Source organism: Accipiter gentilis, chromosome 7 (genome assembly GCF_929443795.1).
Source record: "Accipiter gentilis chromosome 7, bAccGen1.1, whole genome shotgun sequence".
In the NCBI taxonomy this organism is placed as follows: Eukaryota; Metazoa; Chordata; class Aves; order Accipitriformes; family Accipitridae; genus Astur; species Astur gentilis.
The window spans coordinates 375,132-393,572 of record NC_064886.1 but is presented as its reverse complement, the minus strand read 5'-3'; the positions used below and the strand labels follow the sequence as shown (position 1 = coordinate 393,572).

Sequence of the window (18,441 nt, the reverse complement as noted above, 5' to 3'; positions counted from 1 at the left end):
CACCACATGCTAACAAGTGGATCCTGCTTCTAAGCTGCTGCTACCGGTGCTGTTGGTCAACCCAGGTCTTGCTGACTCATCACTTACCCGACCTTCACCTGGAAGTGCAGTGATATGTATCAGCCAGGTACCAGGTCCTGCTTGCAGAGCTGCTTACTTCTAGGTAGTTCCCATAATTTAAAGGTGGGTGTTCACCAGGGCAAAACCAGGCGCCTCCCAAGTACACAATGGCACTGAGAATTGCCTAGGGGCTAAGGGAAAGCAGAAAATGGTGGGAATTTCTTCCTAGCATCAGTATCTGTGGTCTTACAAGGAACCTGTGTGTCTTGGGGATGTTTTGGGGTAGTTTTCATCTTCCCTTTTTTTGTGTCTTGGGGCTTTCTCTATTTTCTTATAGGCATGGCTGTTTAACAGAGACCATGGTTGCTTATTGCTGGAAGCCACTCTAGAAGCCCAGCACACTGCCTTGCTGAGGGGGGGGGCATCATCTAGTCCCTGGCTCAAGCAGGTCACCTAGACCAGGCTGCCCAGGACCTTCAGGGTACTCCCTGACCCTTGGAAAAGGCCTTGGGGTGGTTGCACTGCCAGCTGGGTACTCAGGGCAGGAGAGGACTCCTGTGAGCCACAGGACCTGCAGACAACCATGGAGCCTGATCTAACTACCCATCATCCCTGCAGCCAAAACTTGCACCGAAAATAGCTGATGGAGCCAGCCCAGATTCTGCACTGAGGGCCTGACAATTGCAAGAGAGAAGATAATTCCCCCTTTTTAATCCCTTCCCCCATAAACCTATATTAGCAAATATATTCTAGAGGGATGGCCCTTTCCCTAAGGGGCTCTGGGCACATGCCATATCCCAACCCCAGCACAGCCTCCCCAGGGCCTGGGGCTGAGCAAGTGGGCCTGGCTATGCAGGTAGGGCATGCCCTGCCTGTCCCTGCCCAGGGTGGGCTGAGCACCCATGGACACCAGTGCAACTCCAGCCTGAAACAGTGCTCTCCCCTAGACCCAGGGCCGCAGGGCACAGGTGAGTCAAGCCCACCACCCTGGCCTCTGGTGGAGCAGAAAGATGCCATGAAAGCAGCCATAGAGCCTGACTCCCACCACATCCCAGTGCCACCGGCTGATGGGAAGACCGAGCTCTGCTCCTGCCAGCCCAGCCACCCTGATCCAGCAGGCTGGGGTGGAAGCACTGGGGGGCACTCCTGCCTGCTGTGTGCTGAGGGTGCCCACAGAAGCATGACAGGGTGGCCCCAGCACGGGGTCTTTGTGCCGAAGGAGGGGACCCAGGTGGGACAAAGATGTGACAAGGAGCCATGGCTCAAGCCAGGCTCCCCTAGGCAGAGGCAGGTGACGGATGTAGCAGCACCCAGCCAGAGGCCAAGTCAGCTGCTGGCCGGGGAGTTCCAACCCACCAAGTCCCAGTAGGGGATGAAGGGACTTGTGAGTACATGGCTGAGTCCACACCAGGCCTCAAGAGTCTCCCCTGCGTCTGCAAGCTGGTTGAATTTATAACCCCAGCTCAGGTGTGAAATAACTGCATTATCCTTTTGCTCGGTCCAACTCTTGTTTTGGCTTCCAACCTTCGCAAGAGATTTGCTCATGTAAAGAAGTTGTTTCTCTGCTCTGCCTTCTGAGTCCAGAGCCATGGATGTCCTATTGATCAGGATGGCCACGCGTTCATCATTTCTTTTTACCTCCACAAAGTTGTAAGTTCCAGCTTAGAGCAGTGGAAAGCAGAAAGACTCATATCCAGTACTGCAGCAATTCCTTATGCAATACCACTGTGGATACCCCACATGAAGGGCAGTGTCCCATTATGATCCTTGAGCCACTCAGTGTTTACATGCACAACCTGGCTGGGGTCACCAGAGGCTCTGCAGAGCCAGCTCCCCTCCCTGCTTGCACTGCAAAAAACTCAGGTTCCTCTGGCTCTGCCCTGGGCAGGGTAACAGACCCTTCTCCAGAGAGGGGAGAGCCGTGCCCCTGTCCACTGGTGCTTCTCCTGTGGGGACACAAGCAGGAAACGGCCAGCAGCATCTGTGGTACACACGCTCACATGCCTGTGGGGAGCCAGTGCTGCCGGCTGGCTGGGGCGAAGGGCAAGGCTGGATGTGGGGGCAGCCAGGGATGTGTCAGCTCTGGGACATGGACGAGGCCCCAGGTCCAGCAGTCACACGCACAGTCTGGACGTGTAGCCCCTGCCTGCAGGATGTCCCCATAGGAGGCATCACCTCGATGCCTGTGCTGGCCTGGGGGTGCAAAGGGAGAAGGAACGAGCCCTGCCATGACCCAAGCTTAGGGCAGACAAGGTCCCGCTTCTCCTCCCCTCCTCCAGTCCAAGGAAGGCCAGCTCCAGCCCCCACTGGCTCAGTAGCCTCCGCTGACCTCGCTCCAGTACAGGATGTCTTTCTTGCACTGGGGAGCCTGAAATGGAATGTGGTGTGCAGAGTGTGTGGGGGAGAATTGCTTCACTGGGCCATCCCTGCTCTCCTGCCAACCCAGCCCAGGACCTGCTGGCCGCCCTCACCGCATGGGACCGTGGCTGCTAGCATCTCTGCCAGAACCCAGCGCTCCCCTGCTGCAGGCTCAGCGCAGGCAGCGCAGGCAGATCGAGCCCTTGGCATCTCAGCCCTGTGCTGGCCTTGTCGGCGACCTTGAGCCACGTCAGCAGAGCCGGGCGCAGGGCTGTGTGGCACTGCCCGTCGGAGCCGGTAGCCCAGGGCTCAGCCCTGCAGCCTGGCTAGCCGGACCCCCAGCCTCACACCAGCAGCCAGCAGCAGGGGCTAGTTAGACATCGGGGTGCACTAGAGCGTGGGGCCAGCCACGTCCCCCCCCGCCGCCGGCTGCTTGCTGGGTGAAGGCCAGAACGCCGGGCATCCCTCCTTATCCCCCGTTATCTTCCAGACAAACCCAAACTGGGTCCTGAGTCCCTGACACACTCACACACTCAGCAGCCAAGGCCATGCTGCACTGCTGGCGTGGGTCTCTCCCCGTGGGGCCCCCACAGAGCTGTGAGCACAGCCCTGGCATGGGGCGGCCCGGGGCGTGCTGGGGGGGGGGGGGGCAAGGGCACAACCCGGGCATGGGGGCAGTCCTGGGGCACGTTGGGGGTGCCGGGGACAGGAGTGCAGTGCAGTGTAGCAGAGTCCGCAGCAGGAGGACTCTGTGGTTCCCGGTGGGGCAGCTGAAGGCTGGTTCCCCCGAGGCCGGGGTATCCCCTAGCAGAGCCCTTCCTCAGCGCCAGTGTGCCAGCCCCCATCCCATTTGGTGAACACAGCTTCCAGGGTGGAAACATCCTTCCAGGGGACAGGGGCCGCGCAAGCCTAGAGGTGGCCCCACCAGGTGACACAGCAGCTGGGAGACCTTTGCGACACCTCAGGTGATGTTGCGGGTGGTGCACAGCAGCCATATCACAGCTGCAGAGTGGACTCTGCACTGTCTGTGCCGTTGGCCTCTGTCCACGCTGTTAGGGAAATCCTGATAAGTTGAGATAAGACTCCACTGCCAAACCCTATCTGCCAGCCCCCGGCTGCCCTGCAGCACTCCCGGGCACATAGGGCTCCACAAACTGTCTCCCCCCTGCCCCGTGACCGCCCAGTGTGCAGAACCTCAGCAGGGCAGAGCATTATCCTGGGCAAGGCTGGCTCTGGAAGCATGAGCTGCACCGGAGGAATCATGGTGGCTCTTTTGGCTTCCTTCCTTCCCTTTCCAGCCCTTTCTTGGCTCCCCCTTAGTAGAGAGAAGTGAAGCTGGACCCCAGTGGGCCGCTTGTCTGGAGCAGAGCCAGCAGCCCTCTGGCATGCAGCAGCAATGCAGTGGGATGGGGGTTCCTGGACCCACCTGCCACCCTAAGCAATGTTCCCCTGGGGCACCAGGGCCCTGACGTTGGGGGGGAGGGGGGGAGTGAGCACTGGCCCGCAGCCCGGCCACGGTCCCAGAGTATTTCCACAGGAGAGAGATCCTGGTTCCCAAGTGGGAAATGTACCAGCATAGGTTGGGCCACCAGCTGGAAAGCAGCTCTGTGGGGACGGACCTTGGGATCCCACTGGGCACCAGCTGAGCTGGAGCCAGGGTTGTGTGTCCTCACCACAGAGGCCACCAGCGACCCCAGCTGCACCAGGCAGAATGCTGCCAGCAGAGCAGGTAAGGGGGGCACCGGCAGGGGGACATGTCACTGTGTCCTCTCCAGCTGGGCTCACCCAGGCAAGGCATGGACTTGCCGGGGTGAGTCCAGCAAAGGGCCATGATGGTGGTGAAGGGACTGGAGCATCTCTCCTATGAGAAGAGGCTGTGAGAGCTGGGTCTGCTCAGCCTGGAGCAGAGGAAGTTTAGAGGGAAACCATTAACGTACAGAAATGCCTGCAAGGATGGTGTAAAGAGAACGGGGCCTAGCTCTTCCCAGTGGTGCCCAGTGACAGGACAAGGTGCAACGGGCACTAACTGGAGCACAGCAGCTTCCTGTTGAACACCTTTGTACTGTGACAGTGAAGCACTAGGACAAGGCGCTCAGGGAGGCTGCAGTCTCCATCCTTGGAGAAACTTGGCGATACGCCCAACCAGAGACGGTCCTGGACCGTGAGGCAGCTTCAGCAGGGGTTGGACAAGACGATGGCTCCACGACCTGTACCATACACAGCGTCCATGTGCACGCACATGCCTACACCCTGTGCAGGTGCGTGCACATGGTTGGGCGTGCATGGGACACGGGCACCTGCACACACACATGCACACACACACACACACACACACACACGGAGCGGTGCACGTGTGCACAAGGCGGGTGTGCAGACACCTGCACGCACACCCCCACCCAGCCACATGCACGTGCCCCTGTGCCCTCCCGGGGGTTCTGCACTGGTATGGGGCCCGGGCCGCCCCACAGAGCTGCACCTGGCTGGGGGGTGCCCGGGGAGGGAGTGCGTGGACAGAGGGTGCGTGGGACGGGGTGCCCGCGGCACGGGGTGAACAGGCAAGGGCTGCCCGAGACGGGGGGGGGGGGTGTGCACCGGCAGGGTACACGGGCGGGAGGTGCCCGGGCGGGGAGCACCGGCTGCATCCCGCGGCTCCCGCTCGCCTTCCGCGGGGCGGGGCGGGGCAGGGCGGGGCGGGGCAGGGCGCCGCCCAATCAGCGCGGGTTCCGCCGCCGGGAGCGGGCTTAAAGCCGGCGCGGGGGCGGACCGCGCGGCGCCGCGAGATGTGGGCGCGCGCGGTGCTGGCGTGCGCGGCCGTGCTAGCGGGCGCGCGCGCCTGGCCCGGCGGCGCCGTCTGCGTGCAGCAGGCGGCGGGCGCGGGCGGCGCGCGCTACGTGGCCTTCCTGAGCCCCGGGCCCGGCCCGGCCTCGCTGGTGGAGAGCGCCTGGGCCGGGCGAGGCCGCCTCCGCGCCTGCTGGGCCCGCCGGGATCCGCGCCTGGCCCGCGCCTTCCGCGCCGCTTGCGCCCGCCGCCCGCCCCCCGCCCCCGGTGCCGCGCTACGGCGGGACCTGGCCGCGCTCTGGAGGCACCGCGCCGCCTGCGCCGATTCCGCGCCGTCGGGAGGGGGCCGGCGGCGGCGGGGCTGGACGTTGCCGGGCACGCTGTGGTGTGGAGCCGGCGACTCGGCGGGGAACGCCAGCGAGCTGGGTACGGGGGCGGCGGGCGGGCACGGCACGGCCCCTCCTCCCGGCGGGGCCGTGCTCACCGGCGCTGCCCGCAGGTCTCTTCCGCGGCCCCGACCGGTGCTGCCGAGAGCACGACCGGTGCTCGGCGCAGATCGCGGCGCTGCAGTTCAACTACGGCATCCGCAACTACCGCCTGCACACCGTCTCCCACTGCGACTGCGACGCCAGGTGGGCCCGGGGACCCGGACCGGGGGGGGGGGGGGGACTCCGGACACCCACGGGCCGGGGGACCGGGCCGGGGGGGGGGGGGGGGGGTAGGGTAGGGACGGACACACACACAGGGGCCGGGGGACCGGGGCCGGGAAGACAGACATGCACGCACCAGGGTGCTGCGGGGCCGCTCACCGTCCCCCGTCCACCCCGCAGGTTCCGGCAGTGCCTGCTGGCCCTCAACGACACCATCTCCAACATCATCGGCGTCACCTTCTTCAACCTGCTGGAGGTGCCGTGCTTCGTGCTGGAGGAGAGCGAGGAGTGCGTCCAGTGGCACTGGTGGGGAGGGTGAGTGCCCCGGGGAGATGCCCCCACCTCGGCCTGCTGCCGCAGCCCCGCGCTGGGCGCGTTTGCTGCTTGCGGCCCTGAGCGTGCCCTGCCTGGCTGCCCCACGGGCTGCGGGGGAGCACAGCTTGGCCATGGCAGGGCTGGTGTGCGGGGCCTCATGGCACGTGGTGTCCCCAGGTGTGAGCGTTACGGTGTAGTACCCCTGGCCAGGATGGTGCAGCAGAGTCAGTACCACTACAGCCTGCCCGCAGAGGAGCCTCACAGCCCTGCTGTGCAGCCCTCGGGCAAGGGAAGGAAACCCTCTAGAGCAGGGCGCAAGCGGCTCCGCCAGGGACTGGGGCGAAACCCCAGGCTCCGCCAGGCACAGAGACCTCCAACAGCCCAGTGGTCACGGGGCCCAGGTACCTTGTCCCCTGCGTCTGCCAGGGACAAGGCCGAGCCCACAACCAGGCACCCAGCAGCGCAGTGGGGGCTGGAGCCCGGCCCCCCAACAGCAATGACCGTGTTGGAACAGGACCTTGCTGGAGGAAGGCAACTGCCAGGAGGAGCACAGGAAGGGGCTGGGGGCTCAGCACACCCTGCCTGCACTGAAGATGGCACCATCAGATCCAGCCTGGCTGCGGAGCGGTGCGGAGCCACCCCAGCGCCTCATGTGGAGGGGCGCAGACAGCAGGGTGAGTGGGTGCTGGGGGCAGAGCATGTGCTGCAGCTGGGGTGTCCCGAGGCCTCAGCCCGTTGGCATCCTGTGCTGGGGCTGCCCCTCACCACCCTGCTGTCCTCAGGCCTGGGCAGGGTGTGCAGGTGCTACAAGCACCTGGATAAGTGCGAGCACCAGATCGCACCCCGAGAGGTGAAGTACCAGCTGCACAATGTGGACACCGGGATGCTCTTCCACTGCAACTGCACTCGCAGGTGCGTGACCAGGAGGAAAAGGCAAGGCTTTTCCCACCATCACAGGGCACTGTATGCAGATGATTTGGGGTCAGGCGAGGTGGGACCCAGAGGGATGCCCACCTTGGCCAGCAGCTGCTGACTGCTGCCCTCCTGTGCCCACAGGCTGGCGCGGTTCCTGCGCAGGGCGAGGGACCTCAGTGACGTGGAGGTGGCTGTCCTGGCTGACCGCATTGCCATGGACTGCTTTGTTCTGGAGCCACCGGCTGACTGCAGCCTGGGTGAGGGGTCACAGCACAAGTAAGTGCAGAAAGTCGAGGGGATGTGGCCTGCGTGGGGCTTACTACCCTGCATGGGCAGGAGGGGTGACCTGGCGGGGCTGGGTGCTGTCCTGCAGGCTTGGCATGAAGCTGGCTTTGCAAGCATTATCCCCTGCTCTGCCATGCCATGAGCAGGTCTGGGGTGGAAGACAACAGATGTCAGCCCTGCAGTGTTACACTGATGCTCACAGCTTTGCTTCTCCAGCAGCTGTATCACAGCAACCCGGGCTGTGCTAGTACCTGCACGGCATCTCAAAAAGACCCTGAGGCGCTGGGGTCCTCCACATATGACCTCCAAGGCCGAGCATCCATATTGGAAGACACAGGACAGTGGTGGCACCCTCTATGAGCAATGCCTGCGGCTGGCCTTGGAGCAGAAGCTGGGTGCTCAGCCCCGTGCGGTGCCCTGATGATGCCTGAGAAGTACTGCCTTGTGTGGGGAGGAAGACTTGCTGTGCAGCAGCCATGGAGTGGAGCTGCTTGATTTCTGGTCCTTGAGACAAAGGATGGCACTGAGCATGGCTGCTGGTGGGCCACAGCTGGACCAGGGGCAGGCAGAGGGACTGAGAAGCCTCTGAAGGAGCTGTGGCTGCCATCTGTGAGCATCAAAGCAAGGGGAAAGGAATAGGAGGCCTTGGGAAAGGGAAACCCACCATTTTCCTTCCCTGTTGTGCCCTGGGGCAGGTGGGATGCTCTGGGCATTAGATCCCCCAGGCTGGGGGGATGGCAGGGCCCCCCACTCCTGGATTTGTGTCCCTTTAAGTGGGGAGACTGAGCTGTGTGGTGTGACCCTAGCCCCCTTCCCTAGGCAAGGTGGGATGGGGTGCAGGTGGGCAGGGGCTGGTGCTGGCTCCCAGCCCTGGAGCGGGGGGGGCGGGGCAGCTGCTAGGAGCAGGCTCAGGGTGCTGCCCTCAGGAGGGGTCAGTCCTTGTTAGCAGCTGAAGATAAATAAAGGGTGGTCTGTGCATGGTGTTCACAGTGTAGCCCCTACCCCAGGGGCTAATCCTGCCCCCCTGCAGTAAGCACAGTGCAGCTGGGGTGGGCAGGATAGTTTATTTTGTTGCTTGCACTACGTACGTCCAAGGCTGAGGCACAGTGGTAGCAACAGGGAAGGAGCAAGCTTCAATCTCGGGGGTACCCTGGGGTGGTCCTTGCTTTATGCCCAACAAGATTGCTGCCAGAGCCCTGCCCTGGCCTCCTGTCCCACCTCAGGTGGGAGGCCAACACTCCACCCATAGGAGTGAAGGGTCTTGCACTTTGAATGTCACAAGGGGCTCCCCCACCACACTAGACCAGCCTTGCCCTCCCCTGTGCCCCCCCCCCTGCCCCCCCCCCCCCCAGGCCTACCAGGCCCAGGACAGCAGCTCAGGCTGGAGGGAGCAAGGGGAGGCCCCTACCTGCCGGCACACAAGGAGGGGTGAGGAGTCACTGCAATAAATAAGGGAGAGGGGTGTCTCAGCAGGAAAGTGGCAGAGGAAAGCACACAGCAAGCGCGCTAAGGGGAGGAGGGAGGGGGCCACTGCATCAGCGGCCCATGGCACAGCTATGGCTGTCCAGCTCCTGGGGGCTGCTCCCCTCCTTTGGGGAGGTGCTGCAGCCTGGGGGGCTGGTGGGGCTCATCCTCCGGCAGGGGTAGCCCTGGTCCGTGCTCTCCCTCCGCCGGCCCATGGCCTGGTCGATCATCTCCAGGCGGAGTGCAGGCAGTAGGCCCAGGTTCCTGGGGTCAGCCCTGGCCAGGGGGTTGTCAGCAGAGACACGCCGGGGGCCACCCTGCTCCCGCACAGTCTGGTAGAAGGAGCTGCCCTCCTGGCTGTCGACTGCCCGCCCTGGTTCCTTGGCTTTAGCTCCACGGCGCCCCAGCTCCTCCTGGGGCAGGTGGATGGTGGGGATGTCCCCAGGGAGGCCACGGCGGCTCTGGGGTGAGGGGCTGCGGCTCGTACCCCTGTCCCGGCTTGACGGCCGCAGGATGAGGCCCTGGAACTTGGCCAGGCTGGGGCTTCGGCTCCGGTGCCGTTTCATCTTGCCTGGGCTGGGGCTACGGGATTTGGGGGCCAACAGGACAAGTGTGCTGTCATCCTCCTCTTCTGAGCTGCTGCCCGAGCTGTCTGTGGGGCTGCTGCCCTCCTCTGACCTGGGCAGGGAGATCTGTACCCCTGCATCAGCACTGCTGGCTGATCCTCACAGGGGGCTGTGGGGCACCACAGCAGCTGGCTTCCTCCAGCCCATCACCCCTCCACGCATCCCCCCTGCCTCCCTCAGCCCCTCACCCTTGCCCCTTGGCCATGCTGACCTGGAAGGGCTCAGTCACACCAGCGATGCTGCTGGAGGTGTTGCTGTAGTATCCGAGGATGTACTCGCCCTTCCCCTTGGGCAGTGCCTCCTCTGAGAACATCACCTGCAGCCCAGAGACAGCTGATGGGCACCAGGGCTGGACACCGGGGTGCCCTCTCCCACCTCCAGCCCCATAGAGAGCTCCAGCCCCAGCTGAGAGCAGAAATCCTTGATGCCAGCACAGTGGATCTGCACAAAGCAATAAGGAAGTGCCCTCCTGCCCCATCAGGGACAAAGGGGCCATTGTCCCCCCATGATGGGGCACACATGCCCAGCAAGACAGCACAGCCAGCTCCAACTCACCTGTGCACATAGTTGCTTGTCTAGGCAGCGCTCTCCATCATCACTCCTGGCCCAGACATAGGACACATAGTCTTTAGGATGCCGAAAGCCCACCTGTGTGTATGTACATGGGAGAACACAGGTGAGTGGGGGAACATCAGCCCTACTCAGCACCATCACCTACACCCAGCCTTAGCTTCCATCTCACTCAGCTCTCTCTCCTTGCACCAAGGGCTGCCTTGCACACTACCCAGCAGTGCCCTAGACCCCATCCCCCAAGGACTTGGGGGCTTTGGACCCCATGGGGCCCACAGAGCAGGAGGAAGAGGGAACTGCTGGATTTGAGCCTCCTGAAGCAGGGCCAAATCCTGCTGCTAACTGCCAGGGCTTCCCAGGGGAAGGGAGAGCACAGGTCCATGCCATGCACACATGTCCACTGGTGGGAGGTAGCTCAGAAGGAACCCCAAGGTGCTGTGCATTGTTCCCCACTCCCTCCAGCCCCAGCAGCCCCCAAGCCCCTACCCGGTAAAGTCCTATCCAGTCCCAGGAGCTCCGGTGGAAGCCAGCCGACATCTTGTACCTGACAACTGCTTGCTCAGGCCTGCTCCATTCATCAGCCACATAAATCTCAACCGGGGGCTTGTCTGCCTTGGAAGCAAACTGTCAGACACACATACATGGTGAGCAAGGGCATGCCAAAAGACAGCTGCCCCTGCTGCCCAGGGCACCCATTTAGGGCCAGGCCCTCATGCATAACACCAACAGCAGCCCCCAGCCACAGCAGCAAGACAGCTGAGCGTGCCAAACAAAAATAAAACAAGCCCCACACACCCCATCATACACTGCACATGCTGGGCATCTCACCCCTGTAGCTCCTGCCTGTGTGCCCAGTGGCCCTGGACAGTGCTCACCTGCACTGCAAAGATGGCAGCTACCGGCTTGTGGTCACTGACGGTGTACTCCATGTGGCTGCAGTAGCAGAGCTGGCTCACCGACAGGACACCCCGACTGGGCCGGCGCCCGCCCGCACCAAGCCCAACACTGGGAGATTTGATCTTCCAGAGGATCCGGTCAGTCCAGGCAGGTTTTCGCTTCTTGGCACTGCGGGGCACAGAGGGGCATCTCTTGCCTGGCAGGGGGCAGTGGGCTCCACCCCAAACTGCCTCCCCCTGGCACTACGGCACGCGCGGGCAGGGGATGCGGCTCGTCTCGGCACACAGCTCAGTGCAGCTGCAGGGACAGACCTGCACTGGCACCAGCGCAACAGTTGTGTCCCAGCCTGCCATCCCCAGTCCAGCCCATGCCCACCCCAGCATAGCTCCCCCCATCCATGTGCACTGGCATCTGCCCCGCCAGCACCAGCACCCGCCTTGGCTCTGAGCTCCACCACTCCTGCATCCCTCAGCCATGCCACCTGCTCCCAGGCCCAGCAACACGCTTGAGCTCTGCTCTCCTACCTGCTGTCATACTTGTTGGTGCCCACATCAAACTTGAAGGTGGGTGGGAAGTTCAGTGGTCCCTCCTGAAAGCCACTGAGGACAGGCCAGGTGCTCTTGGCAATGTTCAGCTGTTGGAAAGAGAGCAGGTCAGGAGCACACCAGCCTCCATGGCCAGACCCCTCTGCAAGCCCCTGAGACCGCTCCATCCCCAGCACACTGTCATCCCTGCCCCATTGCTGCCAGCCGCATCAGGGTTTGTCCATGCCATGCAAGCAGCCAGTCCATAGACCCAATGCCCCCAGCTCTTCCTAGCACACTGGTAAAGGGAGCATGTGCCCACCTCCCATAGAGACCATCCTGGGACTGTGCCACCCCTTCCCCACAGGGCCAGGAGAACCAGGGCTCTTTGTACCCCATGGGAAGCAAGGGGACATGTCCCGTCCCACAGCTGCGTGGGCAGTTTTGGCAAGAGCTGAACACCACTCAGTACCCAGCCAAGGCTCAGCAGCACGCCCATCCATCCCACCTGGTCCTTCTCCCAGAGCTGGCTCAGGATGTTGCTGTCAATGGCGTACTTCACAAAGCGGATATCGAGGCTCTCGATGCGGAAATTGAGGTCCCCAAACCAGAACACAAGGCTGTGGAGGGGAGGGAGGGCAACAGGCTGGAAGGGCTGGGCAGCACCACAGGAGGAAATGGCCTCAGCCTGTGGGTAGCTTCAGCCTCCAGGACAGGCACTCTTGGGAGCACCAGTGCAGGTCAGCACTCAGCTGACAGCTCGGCTGGCTGCCAGCCCTGCCAGGATTCCTCAGGTAGGGCCAAGCACCATTAACCAAATGGGCCTGACTTCCCTGGGCAGAAATGGAGGGTGGAAATTTCCACTGTGAGGCGCCTACCAGAGTCAGACCACACAGCCAAGACACTGGGGCAGAGCTGGGCCCTCAACCTCACCAGTCCCAAACCCCAACAGCACCAACATGGCAGGAGCTGCGCCAGACCTGGATGTGCCCCAGGGGAAACCAAGGACCCCTCTTAACACCTACCCCACCATGCTGGGTCCCTACTGGGCCACAGGACAATTTTGCAGCTCTGCAGGCAAGACCCCATCTCCAAGCTGTGCTGGGATTCAGGGGACAGACCCCAGACCCTACCTGGAGGGAGTCAAGGATGGGGGCTGGCACACTAGAACCCTGGCCCAGATTGGGGAGCAAAGTGGTGGGGTACGCACTCATGGTCCAGGATGCCGCTGGCCGCATGCCCCTCAAACTGCTGCATGTGCAGTATAGTGGCAAAGTCTTCTTTGCGCTGCTCCGCCTTCTCCAGGTGCGCTGGCAGGTGGCAGTTCAGGAAGCAGACCATGTGGCCGAAGATGGAGAGACGAATGCTCACCCCACCCTTGTTGCCCTGCACCGAGAGGATCCCATGACTCCTTGGGAAGCCAGGCCCTTGCCACCTCCCCAGGGGCCACACTCACCCAGTAGCCTCCCAGTCCCGTCCTCGTGCAGTCTGTCTGGATGTCCTGCAGGAAGGGGAGGTGGTAGTACTTGGCAAACACCAGTAGGATCACACCTTGCATCCGCACCGTGCTGATCTGGAATGGGAGCAGGGGCTGGAGCAAGATGGTAGCCACAGCAGAACCCATAGGGGCAGGGACAGCTTCCCCCACCTCCAGGCCATAGGGGCAGCACCTCCATCCTTTGCATGCCCCCCCACCTTGCAGATGACTAGCAGTACATTTAGTTCAGAGATCTATCCACACCCTCCTGAATACTGACAGATGAGATAAGCCCAGCAATGCTAAGGCTCATGTATGCTCTGGGGCAAGCACCCTGGAGAGCTGAACCTGCCCTGGGACCCACAGGCTGCTGCCAGAAGCACAGGCTTGTTCTCACATTCACCTCCTCACCCTGGTGCAATGCAGCAGGCAACAAGAAGCATCCCCAAAGCACCACAGGGGAAGCCTAAGGCGCAGGAAAGGGAGCAGGGTGGCACAAGCTAAACAGCACACTGGTGAGAAGTACCGCTAGCCCTCAGGTTAGCCCACACACACTGCTTGGATGGCTGCAGGCTGTCCCCTCCAGCAGTCTGTCCCTCCAGCCAGCTCTCCTACTGCACCTCCTCCCTCCGTCCCTGCAGTCCAACTCTCCCTCCCCATGGTCCACCTGCCTGGCAGGCAGAGAGGGAACACCAGCTGCCCAGCCCCTTTGGGACCTCCTTACCAGGACAAAGTGGAAGGGGCTCAGCACATCCATGAAGAGCTCGCTCCACTGATCTGTGAAGAGGGCATCCTTCAGGCGCTTGTTTATCTTAGAATTCACCTCTTGCAGCCTGGGAGGAAAGGGACAGCTCCCTCAGCCATATCAGGAAGGCGTCTGCGTCCCAGGTAGCGAGAGCTCCTTGGGAGAGGTGCCAAAGCACAGTGCTTGGGAGATGGGCCAGGGCAGGAAGGGCAGATCAAGGGAGGACCCTGGGTTTAGAGCACAAACCAGCCATATCCTGTCTCCAGCGATGCTGGGCCCTTGGCCCTTTTTAAAGGGGGAGCAATTCAGCTGCACAGGGCTGGGCAGCAGTCTAAAGCCTGTCTCTAGGTACAAGAGGGGCCTACAGGACATTTCAGCTGCACTGGTCTCTATAGAGAAGCCAAGTCTCACCGGCACTTCAGCGCAGGGTGTCCAGATGCATCCTAGCCGCCAAGCTCAGAGCAGCAGCAAACAGAAGGTTAATAGTGCTCCTCCCAGCTCAGCAATTAGTGAAAAGCGGGAAGGAGAACATCCCCAGAGAACAGCAGAATCAGGAAACGTCTTGCCCAAAAATATCAAGTGCTCGGGGCACAAAGAACGGGTCAGAGGAAGGACGCAGCCATGCAGAGACATCCTGGAGGTGGGGAGCAGCAGGACACCTTGCCCTGACCAGGACACAGTCCCAGGAAGTCCCTTGCTGTCAGCTACACTCCCTACCCCATCCATCCAGGCTCAGGTCTACCTCCACAGCCCCACACAGCCCCATCCCACTGGTCCACAAGGCCGAGGGGACCAGGAGACGGGCTCCAACATAGCATTGTAGCTCTGGCAGCCTCAGACTTATGCTGCTCCCTGCCCGGGTCGAGGAGCACTGGGGGACTCCCTGGGAGCCTCCTGGAGGCAGATCCAGCTCTTCCACCTCATGCCCATATGCAGAGCTTGCTTCTTGCTCCCTGTGCAAAGGCAGTATGTCCCTGGTCTTAGCAGGAATACACACACACTACAGCAAACCTTGAGGGACCAGTTTGCCCTTAGACTCTGGCAGAGCTTGCCTCGCCAGCCACACCAATAAATCCTTACCACATCGATGTGGCGCTGCCTTGCCAGCAGTTAAGTGTTGCCCAGGGGCACAGAGCCAATCCAGCTGTGAGAGAACAGCAGATTCGTGCCCTTGAGGCCTGCATACCTTGGGCAGAAGCCGAGATGAGGAAAATGCTCCCAGAGGACTCCAGCAGGCGAGTTAAATGCCTCTACAGACCTGACCCCAGGACTGCCAGGGCTCATGGCAAGAGCAGCACTCGCTGAGGCCCAGCTCTGCACAGCCTAGACAGCTGCAGGCTCTTTCAGGGTTCAAGGCTACTTGGGATTCAAGGGTTTCAGCTCTTCTTAGCACTCCCATTTTACTAGGAACTGATTCTCCATCACCTTTTCTGATATTTTACTGCTTGCAATGCATACCCCTCCCTGCTCACCATGCCCCAGGGAGGCTGGAGCTGCAGCTCTTCCATTCCCCACCCCCCAGGGCTATGGGGATCCCCCAAAAAGGGATGTGACAGGGCAGGGGAGGGGCCCCTGCACCTCACCCTCTTACCCAATGGCAATCATGTCCACATCATTTGTCTCGCCCGTGTTGAGGTGCAGCAGGGATGTCACGTCATTTGGGGGCATGGCTGTGCCCACGTTCCAGGTGACCACTGTGATGCTTGGGAGGACAAAAGGAAGAACAGGCTAACACTGGGGCTCAAAGGTGTTCCCTGTCCTCCCCAGCTCAGCCCCCAGCTCCACTAAGGAAGCTCTCTGCCTGCAACAGAAGTGGCCACAGCTGAAGCTTAGCCAGAGCATGTACACCTTAACTCTTGTTTGAGGGAGACGGGTCCTTGCCTCTAAATTCCCGCACGGTCTGCACCTCAGTGTATGGCAAGCCCGTCTGTAACCCAAGCCCTGGTGATATTCTACAAACCAGCACAAAGAGCCCTCGTTTTCATCACCACTGACTTAACACAGGCAGGCTGGCTGGCACAGCAGGCAGCCTGCGAGACAGGGTGTCCCCGGAAAGCTGACTCCCCTCCCTTTCCCAGGAATCACGCATCCCTCGGGCTCCTGGGGAAAAGGACCCGGATCTCAGGCCCCAGACTCTGCCCCAGAGCACAGCCAGCCCCAAAGGCCAGGGCATTACATGTGACAGCAGCGCTGCAAGCCCCGCAGCAGTGTCCTTCACCAGCGCAAAGCCACCATCAGTCACAACACATTAATGCTGTTACGCAGCATGCACCAGCAGCCCGCGGGCTCTTTCGGCAGCACTAGGACAAGTCTCAGTCACAGGGGGCACGCTTCAACAGCGAGGGAGGGTAGTACCACATCATTTCCAGAGCTTGGGGACAGCGGGGGCAGACAGCACCCGCTCCACAGCCTGCGCCTCCGATATGCCACCCCACGCAGCACCCGCTCCCCTGACCGCTGCCTGCGCAGACAGTGGGCACTGGGCATCCTTTCCCCCCTGCAGCAAGCCCTGCCTGGCCATAGCCCCTCACCCCAAACCTCCTCCAGCCAAACACCATCCACGGCAGGAAGGAAGGGGCAATTCCAGCCGGCAACAGGCTTTGCTTGCTGCTTCTCAGTGATGGCAGCTTCGGCCCGGCACCGCTCCCCTCGCGACCACCCCCCCCGCCCGCAGCAACACCCGCTCACCGGAACGAGCCGTCCTCCGGGACCCTTCCCGAGCAGCCGAGGAGCGCGTCACAGGAGTCGCCGGAGCCCGGCAGGCCGAGGGACCTCCCGAAGAGGGAGAGCTCGTCCGGCTCCGGTTTGGAGAGGGCTGCGGGCTTGGACAGGCCCACCCGCCCGCCGGCGATGAACTCGCTGGAGACGGCTTTGGGCAGGCCGGCGGCCCTGGGCGAGGAGCCCGCCCAGGCCGAGATGTGGTCGCTGGACTCCGCCTTGGGGAGCATCTCCCTCCGCTCGGCGGGCAGCGGCTTCCCGGGGGCTGCGTGCTCGAGGGGACCGAGCTCGGGGAAGGCGGGCCGGCCCGCCGCCGGGCCGGACGCCGCCGGGGACGGCACGGCGGGGCGGGCCGGGGGGGCGCCCGGGCTGGGGGGCAGCAGGGCCGGCAGCGGGAAGGCGTGGGGCCCGCCGGCCCCCTCAGCCCCGGCCCGGCCGACCTCCAGCGGCAGGGGCTGGGCAGCCCGGCCCGGGGCCCACTCCTCGGGCCCGCCGCGCTGCGCGCCCCCGGGCCGCGGGCAGCCGTAGGGGAAGGGGTCGCAGGCGGCGTCTGGCCGGGAGCTCCTGCGGGCGCCCGGGACGCCGCTACCGGCGAGGAAAGGCGCCACCGGGGCCCCACCGTCGGGCTGGGTCCGGGCCGGACCCCCGGCGCCGAAGGGCACCGGCCGCGCGGGGGAGGCGGCGGACGTGGGGCCCCGCGGGGGGCCGGGCCGGTGCCCCGAGGCGGCGGCCGAGCCCTGGTCCGCGCTGCCGCGCCGGGCCGGCTCCATCGCCGGGAGACCCGAGCGAGCGGCACCGGGCCCGGCCCCGCCCGCGCTCACCTTGCGGCCCCGCCCGGCGGCGGCAGCGGCGGCGCCGCACGCCCCGTGATGTCAGCGCCACCTGCGCGGCGCCTTAAAGGCGCCGGAGCGGCACGAGCCAGACCGCCGCCGCCCGCCCCGCCCCGCGCGCACCTGCCACCGCCCCGCCCCGCTCACGTGACGGCCTGCGCCCCGCCTCCCCCCCCTCCCCCGTGCCCCCGGCCGGCGGCGGGAGCGGAGCGCGCGACCGCAACGGGCACCGGGACGGGGCAGCCCCTGCGCGTGCGCGTCCGCCCTTGCGCACGTGTCGGTGTGCGCGGGCGGGCGTTTTTGCGCTGTCGTGTCGCGGTACGGCCGCGTGTGCACTTGCGCTGCTGTGGGCGCGCTTGTAGCCGTGGGTGCGCCCGCGCCTGCGGGGCAGCTGCGCGAGGTGCTGCGCCTGCAGCTCCGCGCAAAACCTGCGCGCCATGCCTGCGCGCGGTGCTGCGCCCGTGCGCAGCAGCGTGGGTGCGCTCACGCGCAGCGGTTTGCGCGGGCGGGTGTGAAAGCGTGCGCGGGTGCGGTTCGGGTGCACACGCGCTTGTGTGTGCCTGAAGGAGGCGGGGGACCTGGCGACACGGGGCCAGGAGAGGGCAGAGGTCCCCCACGCCTCCTGCACCTCGGTCCGTAGCAGCCGGGAGCGGCCCGCAGGAGCCCGCGAGCCCAGGGAGGGCTGGGGCACCACGCGCAAGAGGATCTTGGTGGAAGAGGACCAGGTCCCTGCACCCTGACGGGGTGGACCGGTGGGTGCTGGGGGAGCTGGCTCCTGTCATCGCGAGGCCACCCGCAATAATCTGCGATCGCCACTCCTGTCCTCAGGAGGGGCACGAAGGAGGACCCAGGGACCTAGAGGCCGGTCAGCCTCACCTCCATCCCTGGGAAGGCGATGGAGCAGCTAGTCCTGGGAACCATTGCCAGGCCCCAAAACAACCAGAAAGTCATCAGCGTCAGCACAGCCTCACCGAGGGGAAGTTCTGCTTGGCCAGCCGGACCCCCTTCTGTGATGAAGCAAGTGGCCTGGTGGATGAGGGGAGAGCAGCAGACGTTGCCTGGACTTCAGGAAGGCCTTTGACATTGTCTCCCACCAGATCCTCCAAGAAAAGCCGTTGATGAACAGGCTGGATGAGCAGATGTTGAGGTGGATTGAAAAGTGGCCAAATGGCTGGATCCGGAGGGTGGTGGTCAGCGGCACAAGGTCTAGCCGGAGGCCAGTAACTAGC

At 63.5% G+C, this 18,441-nt stretch overlaps 2 protein-coding genes across 3 annotated transcripts; one reads left to right on the top strand and one right to left on the bottom strand.

The window, feature by feature from the left end:
• Positions 1-5,198: 5,198 nt before the first annotated feature.
• PLA2G3 (phospholipase A2 group III) lies at positions 5,199-8,203 on the top strand. Of its 2 annotated transcripts, none has more exons than XM_049806380.1 (7): positions 5,199-5,622; positions 5,696-5,828; positions 6,027-6,161; positions 6,339-6,835; positions 6,944-7,073; positions 7,218-7,352; positions 7,581-8,203. In XM_049806380.1, exons 1-7 carry the CDS (start codon positions 5,199-5,201, stop codon positions 7,780-7,782), a joined length of 1,656 nt encoding a protein of 551 aa, XP_049662337.1. In that variant the 3' UTR covers positions 7,783-8,203. The 2 variants fall into 2 exon arrangements, with proteins under 2 accessions (XP_049662337.1, XP_049662336.1); XM_049806379.1 differs by having other exon boundaries at positions 7,578-8,203.
• A 486-nt stretch (positions 8,204-8,689) lies between these two features.
• On the bottom strand, positions 8,690-17,321 carry INPP5J (inositol polyphosphate-5-phosphatase J). Its single transcript, XM_049806378.1, has 12 exons — positions 16,353-17,321; positions 15,256-15,366; positions 13,644-13,752; positions 12,899-13,015; positions 12,653-12,828; positions 11,951-12,062; positions 11,443-11,552; positions 10,897-11,086; positions 10,508-10,645; positions 10,007-10,099; positions 9,663-9,767; positions 8,690-9,517 (listed from the first exon to the last, which is right to left on the bottom strand). The coding sequence occupies exons 1-12, from the start codon at positions 17,150-17,152 to the stop codon at positions 8,897-8,899; spliced, it is 2,682 nt and encodes an 893-aa protein (XP_049662335.1). The 5' UTR covers positions 17,153-17,321; the 3' UTR covers positions 8,690-8,896.
• Between the last annotated feature and the right edge of the window lie 1,120 nt (positions 17,322-18,441).

What these genes read in the sequence shown, in the direction of transcription:
- PLA2G3 (XM_049806379.1), top strand. Translation starts at nt 5,199, where the DNA reads ATGTGGGCGCGCGCGGTGCTGGCGTGCGCGGCCGTGCTAGCGGGCGCG. An exon ending in GGGGAACGCCAGCGAGCTGG is followed by an intron (nt 5,623 to 5,695) that starts GTACGGGGGCGG and finishes CGCTGCCCGCAG; the next exon opens with GTCTCTTCCGCGGCCCCGAC. An exon ending in GGAGGGGCGCAGACAGCAGG is followed by an intron (nt 6,836 to 6,943) that starts GTGAGTGGGTGC and finishes TGCTGTCCTCAG; the next exon opens with GCCTGGGCAGGGTGTGCAGG.
- INPP5J (XM_049806378.1), bottom strand. Translation starts at nt 17,152, where the DNA reads ATGGAGCCGGCCCGGCGCGGCAGCGCGGACCAGGGCTCGGCCGCCGCC. An exon ending in CTGCCATCTTTGCAGTGCAG is followed by an intron (nt 10,646 to 10,896) that starts GTGAGCACTGTC and finishes TGTGTCTGACAG; the next exon opens with TTTGCTTCCAAGGCAGACAA. An exon ending in GTGTGACTGAGCCCTTCCAG is followed by an intron (nt 9,518 to 9,662) that starts GTCAGCATGGCC and finishes GCAGGGGTACAG; the next exon opens with ATCTCCCTGCCCAGGTCAGA.